Raw genomic sequence first — 12,096 nt, forward strand, 5'->3', positions numbered from 1 at the left:
GACAATAATCTTGGTAAATCAACAATGCACTACAAAAATATACTGGTTGAACATCAGTGTAACGAAGGCATGCCCATATCAGTGCCAAGCTTACATACAGAGAACCAATCTAGACCAAACAATGCAGTTCACTCTTGCAATATGCTATCTGGTACTGTTTTATTTTGTTAATACTCAGATTCTTCAAATACTTAGCCTGCAACAGGGTTAAAGAATTTTTCCCTTGACAACTAGGTACCACTGTTCTTCTAGAAGAGTTTCAGATACATACACTAATATCCTAACATATGCAGTCCCCAAAGCTGCTGCACTGTAAGTTTTAGTTCTTTCAGTTGGTTTGATAACCTTCGGAGTTACTCAGCCTAAGTAAACTTACTAGAGCAGTTTGATCACAGTGAAGTGATCTGTACCAGTTCATCAGGGTAGTTGTTCTTAATGGCAAATGAGAAGAAAAGTGAAATCTGTTCCAACACACATCTTTAGTTTTACTATAGCGGAAGAACTGTATTAATTCACAGGATGCACTATGTGATCTAGAAGCTTTTATTGTAACTGCGTGTCAACACTCGTATGAAGAAATAAGTCACTGTTTAGGTAGGGGAATTTCCTCTTTTCTCGACGAGACTTGACATTTTAGACTTAAACATCCTTAACTAGCATAAGTTTGTGAAATTTTTCTGTGGAGGGTAGAGCCAACTTTGGAGAGGTTTTTAATTTAACAGCTGAAGCTCTACTATATACAACTAGATGTGAAATTGCATCACAATATTTGTTCTTGTTTCTCAGAACAAGGGAGGAAGAAAGGGCTACGACATCTTTAGTTGCTGCAGAAAGAAGCCGAGTTGAACTCAGACCATTTGATACATGAGACAGCAAGGAAACTGATGGCCCTCAGAACGATGGGGTGGGATTTGCTCCTGTTCAATCTCCTGGATCCACAAGCTCCCTTTCCTCCAAATTGCAAAAGCGCTAACTATCTATAATACGCACATCATCTTAGTCATTTAAGCAATGTGCACACTCCATTTTCAAAGCTAGTGAAGGGAGACAAGTATATGAATCAGCTGCAAAGCAGGTGCATAGCCAAGCTCTAAAGGCAGCTACTAGTCCTAATGGTGCTGTGCAAGCAGCGAGAGGGGGAAGTGGGTAGAGGGTATACGTTTAATTTATCTTTTGGATATGTTACTGATATGGAGCTGAAAGCCACATCTGTATTATATTAGAAGTTAAAGGTCAGACTGGATCACAGTGGTCCCTTCTGGCCTTGGAATCTATGAATCAGTTAAGACTGCAGTCTTTCCTGGCTTCCCAGGCACTTACAACTGCAATTCATAGATGAAAGCCAACACTGATGTCAGACAATTTAGGAACTGGCTATTTTTCAACAGCCCTTCCTCCTCAGCACCACCACAACAGGAAAGGTGCTGACAGCATAGATGCCACATGTGCAGTCTTGAATGGAAGTAGCACATTTTCAGTGGAGAGTCCCCAGCCCTGGAGATTGCTTCCTCTGCTGGTCCCATATGTGCTGGAGACAGGGGAAGGCACAAAAGGGCCTTGCCCCCAAGCCCCCATACTTTTTAAGACAGCACCATGCCCCCCACTTTTGAGAATCTGAATGTGGCAAGGACGCAACAGGTGGGAGCAGCGCTGACTGGAGTTGGGTCGTGTAATGGTAGAGCTCCTTCCCTATTGGTATGACAAAGGGGTGGCTTGGCTGAATTTGAGTGAGTGGCATTCCTACCTAGCACACGGGCTTGCAACACCAGTCAAATTTGGCTCATCATGGTTGGTTCGCCCCACCTATTTGTGCAGGCTTCCTTGTTCACCTAAATCTGGTGGACAGCACAGACATATCTTTCAGAGCACAGCACAAGGCATCTCTTTCCAGTAAAAGATTTGTCTGACTATGTATCACTATTTAAGAAGGAAATATTACGACAGGGATGGATCTGCACTATGATACTGTGGATACCTTAGAGGTTTTGGTTTATGTCGGCAACCAAAATCTATGTCCAATATATAAAAATTAAGTATTAAATTTTAGTAATCCATACCACTTTCTCCTGAAGATGGGGATGGTGGTGGAGTGGCAGCAGTAACACTATGTTTGTCCCAGATGCTCTCTAAAATACCTGCCAAGAAAAAGGAAGAGTGCTGTGAGCCCAGCTAGGTTCATAGACACTTCATACAGGGCTACTATCTTCACCCCAAACTGCCTTAATTTAGGATAGCCACCTCAAGGTATATCCAATTAATCTGAGAAACCTAAGTGCATCTGAGCTAGACACTTTCAGATGTATAGGTTAGATCTTTATTCCTTTTTTACTGCAGCGACAGCACAAGAAATAAAGTATCGTCACAGGTGGTTGTGGAGATTAGAACTTGTACAGTACTTAATAAAACTTGTAGCGCTCTTCATTTATAAAGAGTTAAAGACAATACTAAGTTCTCATGCATGCAAATGTATCTGCTTGGTCCAAGTCCATCTTTATAAACAAAGATGACCAAGCACAGCTATTACAGCTACAGTGCTGTATAATCTAGTTTTAGTCATCAGATTTCATCATAAGCTATTTACACAGCAGAGTTAAGAGCTCAGCCAGCAGGAAGTCACTACATAACTAGTGGGGTTCTTGTTTCACTGAATGATCAGCTTCACAGCGGCAAGTCTGCCAGCATTTTACATATTCACACACTGTTGCAGAAAGGGGTAGGGGACAGATATTTGTTCCAACCCTACAAGTGCAGTTATACTTACCTGTGAGAAGCCCAAGTACCGTTTGTACCTGATCCAGGAGCAGTTTGCGTAACTCTTCTTTCCGTGCCACGCTAAGGTCCTCCCTGGGGCATGCCAACTCTTCCGATGTAGTCTTCAGCATGATCAGCCCAAGAGGAGTGGTCACAGGGGACTGAATCAACTGAAAGAACAAACAAGATGTGAACAATGTCACTAGCATTTTGTTCATTGATTAAGTGTTACAGAAACTCACAAGATCAGTCTTCATGTTGACAGTTTATGGACACTACCAAGTGTCTGGGGCCATGCTGGATCACTAAATCATTTTTTGCAGTATACTTTGGGGGAATATAACTATGGATTCTTGTTTTCCAGAAGCACCAGCTGATCATCATCATGATGTACCAATCCTAGTAGTATGGGAATCCTTGGCAGTTCAGTAGAGCCTTCATGCTCACACATGTTCCCTGCGCCAACATTTTTACAAGTCAGAGTCTGTTTCCTCTCCCTTTGTGGAGGTCGCTCGTCATTAGGACTGCATCACAGACCACTTTAAATGACAGGCTGCTCCTGAAGTAGTTCTCTCATGGTAGGAATGTATGCCACCAGCCAAGCAGCTACACCAGTGGAAATTTAGACCATAAGTAACTGCAGCCAAAATTACATCAAAAGAAACAGTAACTAAGGATTTTCTAATCTCTCCTGGCATACTCACTTCAATACTATTGTAAGTCACATTTACTTTAAAGCAGGAAGTTTCCTTTCCCCAACGTGTGAAGACGAGAACGAAGTGGGTCCAGAGAGAGTACATTACACTACTGTACATTTCATGTTTTCAAGGTATCTAAAGCCTGGGTTAGATACCTTGAGATATTAAATTTAAATAAATTCAAGAATTGAGGAGGTGAGTGACTGGGGAATGTGCTGAACCTCAAACTGTTTTCAAAACTTAAAGGAGCCTTTACTTCTAGCCTAGAATATCACATACCCGATATTCACTACTCTCTCTCGAAGTATAGCTAAAGAAAAGCACAATAGGGTAATCTTTGGGAGTTGCAAGTCAATCTGCTTGATGTAGTTTTTGCCCCATTCATATTAACTTGCCAGATCTGATCATAAACTAGTTTAGCCTGAAATGTATTAAAACAATGTAACACTTTAAGCATGTGAAAGAGAGCCAGCGTAGATGGGACATAATGGCTACTTGGTTTTTGGAAACTCTGAGCACCCTCGTGGTAGGATTATGGCCTAACTGGACAACAGTCGGGCTGGCATATTTTTCATGTTCTAGTTTGTGTTGGTGGTAAAGATTAATAGCAGCCAACTTCCAAGTGGCTCATGATGCATCACAAGATATCACAGCAACTCCTTTTTACTCATGTGAGTTAGACTGGCATCTCATACACATGTATCATGACATCACTGACTGGACGAAACTACTATATGGTGGATGCACACTGGTTGAAAAACTGTACTCAGTAGCTGGAATGCTGTCAAACTGGGAGGGCGTACCTAATGGGGCTCCACATGCGCTTGCCCTCGGTCCAGTATTCATCAATATTTTCATTAATGACTTTAATAATGGAATGGAGAGTATGCTTATAAAGTTTACAGATGACATCAAGCTGGGAATGGTTGCAAGCACTTTGGAGGACAGGATTAGAATTCAAAACAGCCTTGACAAATTAGAGCATTGGTCTGAAATGAACAGGATGAAATTCAATAAAGACAAGTGCAGTACTCTGCACTTAGGAAAGAAAAATAAAATGCACAACTACAAAATGGGGAACAGGCTAGGTAGCAGAAAAGCTGAAAAGGATCTGAGAGTTATAGTGGATCCCAAATTGAATGAGTCAACAATGTGATGCAGTTGTAAAAAAGGCTAATATTCTAGGATATGTTAACAGGAGCGTCATATGTAAGACACGCGAGATCGCTGTCCTGCTATACTCAGCGCGAGTGAGGCCTCAGTTCTGGACAACACATTTTTAAAAAAACGTGGACAAATTGGAGAGAGTCCAGAGAACAACAACAAAAATGATAAAAGGTTTAGAAAACCTGATCTATGAAAAAAGTTAAAAAACCAGGCATGTTTAGTATTGAGACAAGATGACTGAAGGGGGACCTGATAATGGTCTTCAAATATGTTACAGGCTTTTATAAAGAGGACTGTGATCAATTGTTCTCCATGTCCACTGAAGATAGAACAAGTAGTAACAGAATCTACAGCAAGGGAGATTTTGCTTAGGTATCAGAAAAAACACCCCAAACCCCCACCTTTATAACTGAACAGGTAGTTTAGCTCTGGAACAGGCCACCAATGGAGGTTGCAAAATCTCCACCATTGGAGATTTTTACCAACAGATTAGACAAAACACCAGTCAGGGATGGTCTAGGTTACTTGGTCTTGCCCTCAGTGCAGGGGAATGGACTAGATGACCTCTCAAGGTCCCTTCCAGCCCTACGTTTTTATGATTAGCTCATGTAAAGGTTAACTTATTATTGTGTATCAATTCCTATTTCACAGTTGTGTGTTTAGTATAATCTGAATAGACCCTCTTCATATAACCTACGAAAAGATCAAAAGTGACAAGCTTCTTCTATTGATGAAGCTATACCAATTAACAAGAATTCAGATTTAAGCACCAACAACTTCTATGCATTTGTGTAGTTCGATACAGAAGAAAAAAGTTTTCTGTGTAAGTGATACACCACTTCTCCATACTTCAGACATGATCTTACATTATTAGTTATCTGAAGCAAGTGTGTGGCACAGAAGCAGAAACTACAGGAGAAAATTTAAATGGGACATGGACTGCTTTAGTGAACTTCAAAGATGGTTTAAAATTTCTTCCCAGAATAGTTTCAGATGTTACAGTGAAGTTTATTGAAAACCAGTGGCATGCAACTGCTAAGCCCCAATATCCTAACATTACGTGAATTAATACTTCCACAAATATATCAAGCTTTCTATGGAGAATTGTACTATCCTTAAGTAAAATCATCTGCACAGGTCTTAGTACATTTAATACAATGTATTGCTTTTCTCCACTACTTAAGAAAAAATTCCCTGAAAAAGAAGTAGGTTAGAGACTTCTACAGATTCCAAATATGAATTTAAGGCTTGAATGGCAGACAAAATTGGCTCAAGTAATATATCAAAAGATGAGGAAACAGTGGATAGAACAATTTATCAGCAGTTCAAAAAGCAACTAAAAGCTGTGGCCTAACACAATTGTGATGAGAACCCCTTTTGCCTTTATCACTTTTGGGTGCTTCAAAGTCTAGCATCTTTTTTTTTTTTTTTTACACCTACACTTCTCTTTGAATATTTATTTTAAGGATTTGTAGTACACACTAGAGAGAATGGGGGAGCACTCCCCATATTCTTTTTTTCAGGAACAAGTGAGAAACAATATTCAAAGTGGGCTCTCTCATCACTTAGATATCCCACAATATATTGCAAAAACCAGTAGTTGTTCAGAGTGCATTTTAATTGAACCCTAGGTAAAGCCTGTTCATAAGTCACAAAAATCAAAACTCTAATTGTGGACAGCTGTCTAACGTTGTTTATTCAAGATTTGGCAAGTCAGTTTCTGGAAAGGATATAGGCTGTATTTTCACCACCACAAAGGCCATTGTGCAAACAGATTACTTCCATCAGCAACTGATACCTCGTATGAAGAGTTGTATTTCTCAACATGACAAGTAATATAAAGTACATTTGTGGTAACATGTGAGCTCTTGACTTTTAGGGGTGAGGTGCTAATTGATTTAAAGAACTAGATTGGGACTTGTCTACATGAAGAGCAGTTTGACTAAAAATGTGATTTTAAATTAATTTAGTCACATCAGTGGAAAGGACTGTGTGGACACTTCAGTTTAAATTAGGCTCATTTTGGTTTATCTTAAAATCAATTAATACATTTTAAAATAATCCAAATAAACTACTCTTCAATCAAAATAAGGGATTGTCTACGCTTATAGTGCTGCTTCTCCTGCTGCCACAGGTACTCCGCTTTCCCAAGAAGTGGAAGCTGTCAACAGGAGAAGCCTTCCCATCAACATCACAGTGTCTACACTAGGAACTTCTGCCAGTACAACTATGTCGTTTGGGGTATGGATTTTCCACACCTTTGGGCGATGTAGTTATACAAACATAAGTTCCTAGTGTAGACTAAAGCTGTGTCTATACTGCCACTTTCAGCGTTAAAACTTTAGTCATTCAGGGGTGTAAAAAAACACCCCGAGCCATAAAAGTTTTAATGGTGAAAAGCGCCAGTATAGACAGCGCTTTATTGCTGGGTGGTTATTTTTTATTGCCGGGAGAGCTCTCCCCTAGCAATAAAGTGTGACTACACTGCCCACATCACAGTGCTGCTGCAGCCACACTATAACATGGGCAGTGTAGACACACCCTAAGCCAAAGAGTGTCCACACAGAGGCTTTGCACTGGTTTACTTAAGCCTGTGCAAGTGTGTGTGTACACAACACTTTAGAAATCTCATACATGATCAAGTATAACTAATCCCTTACATTATTGTTACTTATTGACAAAGTATTTTATCAAGCCTCTATTATAATCACTGAAAGAGTACTTAGGTTTGTATTTTTCCAAAATATGAAAAGGGTTAATTTAAAAACAAAAATGACCCCCAAAGTTATTTAATACATTTAGACTTAACACATGCCAGTGAAACGGACTATAAAGATACTTGAAAATTGGTGAATTGTGACTAAAGAAGTGTTGGTATAATCTAAACTATGACATTCTTACAATTATCCAAGCCTTCCCATATGGGCTGACAAAGTCTTAAAACACCAGCCACATTCAAACCAGCAACTCTGTCTATTACGGCAGGTGCTTAGATTCTACAGTGAAAAGTGTATCTACTAGCAACCTACTCTATTGGTTTTGGAGGACCAACTATAATTCAGTGACAAAGAGGTTGGAGATCCTTGTAGAAATTGAATGATTTAAGCTTTTCTTTAGCTACTAGGTGAACTATTTGTAACAGCTGAATTCAGACCTTTCATATTTGTGAAGCATCCAGACTTACATATTTGTTTGGTATTTGCAAATACACAAAACTGCTCACAAATTTCAGCCTGTGCATTGCGGGCTCCAACTATTCTGTATTTCAGCTGTGATCATCACTTAATTCACATAGTTCCTGTTCGCTGACTGGATGAACAAGCCTTTATAAAACTACTGCTTCCTCAAAATCAGCTCAGATTTAGTTTTTAACTAATCTGAGCTACAGTCGTAAAATTTGCTTTGTCAACAAGTTGTTTGTGAAAACCCCGCAAAATGCAAGCAAGTTTCAAACACTGTCAAAAGAAACTAAATATTTAGAAATCTCTAGAGCATTGATAAAAATTCTCACTATCCTCTCAGTTCTATTAGCCTTACCCAAAGTAAATCTTCAAAAACTACCTTTAACAGTTAATTTACAATAGTTGCTCAACATTTTCAGAATACCTACAGGATTAATCTAGATTTAATCATTTTTGGTGCACTTTAAGGTTGTGAAACAAACCCAGAAGACAATTCTTAAGGCTCCTTCACTAACTGAAGCTTATTGAGAACAGGCACCGCTATTAGCCAGGATGGGCAGGGATGCAAAACCATGCTCTGAAGTATCCCTAGCCTCTGTTTGCCAGAAGCTGGGAATGGGCGACAGGGGATGAATCACTTGATGATGACCTGTTCTGTTAATTCCCTCTGAAACACATGACATTGGCCACGGTCAGAAGACAGGATACTGGGCTAGATGGATCACGGGTCTGACCCAGTCTGGCCATTCTTATGTTCTTATATAGGCTTGAATTTCACATTTACACTAAGGCTCCTTCACATCATTCTGGCAATGGAAAGGGGCCTAACAGTGGATGTAAAGGGATCTTAGTGTAACTCAGAATCAGCCTCTCTAGGCTACCAAATCCCTCTCCCTATTTTCCCAACAGAATCAATATGGCAACAGGAGCTGTTGCCAAAAGTCACGAGGGATGCACTGAATTACATCATATTCCAGTTTTTTATAGTTTTATGTGGAACATGAGGTCCCAGTGTGATGCAGTGGCCGAGAGAGCTAATGTGATCCTGGGATGCATGAACAGGGGAATCTCAAATAGGTGTAGAGAGGTTATTTTACCTCTATATTTAGCACACGTGTGACTGCTGCTGGAATTATGTCCAGTTCTGCTGTCCACAATTCAATAAGGATGCTGATAAATTGGAGAGGGTTAAGAGAAGAGCCATGGTAATGATCAAAGGATTAGAAAACATGCTTTTTAGTGATAGATTAGACTCAAGGAGCTCATTTAGCTTAACAAATAGAAGGTTAAGGGGTAACTTAATCACAGTCTATAAGTACTACATGGAAAACAAATATTTAATAATAGGCTCTAATCTAGAAGAGAAAGGTCTAACATGATTCAATAGCTGGAAGTTGAAGCTAGACAAATTCAGACTGGAAATAAAGCATAAATTTTTAACAGTAAGCATAGTTAACCATTGGAACAATTTACCAAAGGTCGTGGTGGATTCTCCATCACTTGCAATTTTTAAATCAGGATTGGATGTTTTTTATAAAAAGAATTACTTTGGGGAAGTTCTATGGTCTGTGTCATACAGAATGTCAGACTAGATAGTCACAATGGTCCCTTCTGGTCTTGAAATCTAGGAATTTATGCAGGAGGCTAATGGCTGACTATTTGTCAAAGTAAGGGAGGTGGGAATGAAAAGCAATTTTACTTCCTCTTCAGCTTTCTCCAAAAGAAAAATGATGAATGAATAAATTCATAAGATACTTAAAGGTTTTACTCAACCACCCTGTCTTCCCATTAAAGGTAGCCTTTAATTTAGACAAAAAGTGTTCCATGAAGCGGCACCGAAGATTTCCTGACTTAATCAGTTTCCCAAAGACATCCTTACCTGTAAAATGTTTGTGAAGAAGTCATGGTAGAACATAGGCCAGTCTTGTCGGCCAATGTCCACAATGACTTTGCAGAGCTTGTTCCTGATAAAATAAGGCAGTGTTTTGTGGTGAGCTAGGAGGAGTTTGGGCAGGCAGCTGCGGATCTCCATTTTATCTTGAGATGGGACCCCAAGCCACATCTTATTGATCAGGTTCTGAAAGAGAGGCACACCCTGATTTAGCAGATCTTAAAAGGCACAAAGAACTGGTTTTAGTGCTACATTACAATCAGTGGTTAGACATTATGTCTGGAGAACCAGATGGAGGAGCAGACATTTGTTATCAGGCAAGTAGCTTTGGGAAAAAATTAGCGTTTCAATACATTTCATTTGCAGAGTTTAACAACAAGTTTGTTATCCTCGACTAGTGCATGGGTGAAAAAACTACCCTTAATCAGTAAAGTGAAGCAGTCACAAGTATTGCTACTTTAATTTACTGCCCAAACCAGATAACTATTAGGTAAGCGTTGGGTCAGATGTGATAGAATGGTCAAAGTAATTAGAATCTAGAGCACAAGAACTCAATCTGGGCCTTGACAGTGATTCTGTGTGGCCCTGGGCACATCTACAGATAAAGAAACTGAGGTAGGAGTTAGTGGGATAGGTCCCTCACAGAACTGGAGGATGTATTGCTTAATGTTTGTAAAGTGCTTTGAATGTAAGCAGCATTATGTGTTAAATAGAATACAGGGAACTCTAAAAGTAGACAAGTTGATTATTTTAAGAAGCTCAAAGACCAAATGTCAAATTTATTGAGTTCTTCCCTTTTCATATGCTACTTCACATCACAATACACTAAGAATTTTCTAACTTGAGAAATATAGGCAATTTCCATTATCCTAGTATCATCGTTTCTACTAGAATGGCTTGACTGAATCAGTGTTTTTATGAACCTGTAAAACAGTCACTGGTTGGCGAGTCTCAGTATAAACAATTCAGGCCGGAGCAGGCCTGATTTTTGCATATAAAGTCTCAGTGCCCTCTTAACCCTGGGACAGCTAGGTTTCCTCTTTTAAGAAGGGAAACATGGTAGTAAATAGAGAATCATCATAACTCCTTCAAGGCAGAATGAGAAGCAAGTGCTGCTTTGGATGAAATGTAGGCCTCCTGAAGTTTTTAAATCTAGAAAGTCCAAGCTAATAGACCTTTAATGGAAGAGTGCTAACTTTAGTAAAGGAGTTTTAACTCAATGGCAAAAATCCATAAGAAGGCAGAGTTATGAAGTATTTTTCCTGCAATGCTGAAGCCCCATTTAGAACTCTAGAACATTAGTGGCTATTAGTAGCTGAGCCTGTTAAGTAGATGTTTGAGGATAATAGATTCAGGAAGCCTGCTTCTGAGGCAATAGCTCTTCCCAGTTTCAAGCACATGGCAGGCAGAAATTAAAGACAAATAGCTTATATAGTCAGGAGGATCACTATAAAAGCTGAGAAGCTTTACTCGTGGCATGACAAAGCCAATTCATAGTATTCAGGCTTCGGTGCAATTTAGACTTGAAGCCACCATGAAGTCTCCCAAAGAGGTCAAAATTTTATGATAGGGAGCCAATGTCCAGAGCTACAGGTTAACAGTGACAAAGGAACTGCTTATAGGAAGAATACAGAGCACTGACAAAACCCACAACACAGAGGACCCTCACAAAAAGTCTGTATTAAGAATAATTCCAGAAGGGTACTGTGTATACATGAAATGTCTCCCATGTAAATGAGATTTTAAAGTGGCAGCTTCCTCTACCCGCCCAATGTCTTTGGTAACAAGTTCCCCTTTCCCAGGGGATCAACTAGAAACTTCCATTTGAAAGGAGAGAAGAGTGGAGAGGGGGGAGAGGATGAAGGATTTTCATTAAAACTCTGCTGTTATTTTTCCACTTCTTCCAGAAAATATCAGCCCTCAAACCTCCTGGAATAAATTTTAGGTTTACTGTCCTGTTTTTGCTGATAAATTCACTGTTCCCATGTAACTGATCAAACAGTACTAAGATAGCTGGAATTAATTTTAGAAATTCCAGGTTCTAAATAAAGAGATCTGAATCTCTAAGCTGGAGTTTATTTTCTTCAAGTTTATGCACTGGACAGTGATTTCTTTGTTCTACTAGGCTCTGGACAATTATTTTTCAGAGCTACATTTTTCAGTGAGGCAGAAAGGGGCAGGAATCAAGCTAGGTTGCCAAACCCATGAAAATAATTCAAATTGCTGGAATATGTAGCTCCATAAAATTCCTCTTTAGACAATAGTGTGGTCCCCTATTATTTTTGTCTTCGTTTGGTTAGGGTGCTGGACTGGGACATGGGAGACTCTGGTTCAATGCCCAGTTCTACCACAGACTTCATGCAGGAAGCAAGTTGCTCTGGCTCTGTAAAAAAGGCATAATAGCACT

The 12,096-nt window shown here is 39.6% G+C and overlaps 1 protein-coding gene across 2 annotated transcripts in view; it reads right to left on the reverse strand.

The window, feature by feature from the left end:
- XPO6 (exportin 6) overlaps window positions 1–12,096 on the reverse strand; it is a 104,152-nt gene that overhangs the window by 57,108 nt on the left and 34,948 nt on the right. For both annotated transcript variants that reach the window (XM_054041771.1, XM_054041770.1), the window contains exons 4-6: window positions 9,678–9,875; window positions 2,762–2,921; window positions 2,058–2,135 (exon numbers count right to left, since the gene is read on the reverse strand). In XM_054041771.1, coding sequence (XP_053897746.1) covers window positions 2,058–2,135; window positions 2,762–2,921; window positions 9,678–9,875 — 436 coding nt within the window. The remainder of the gene's footprint in view (window positions 1–2,057; window positions 2,136–2,761; window positions 2,922–9,677; window positions 9,876–12,096) is intronic.

The sequence above is a fragment of the Malaclemys terrapin genome, chromosome 10 (assembly GCF_027887155.1).
Source record: "Malaclemys terrapin pileata isolate rMalTer1 chromosome 10, rMalTer1.hap1, whole genome shotgun sequence".
NCBI lineage: Eukaryota > Metazoa > Chordata > Testudines > Emydidae > Malaclemys > Malaclemys terrapin.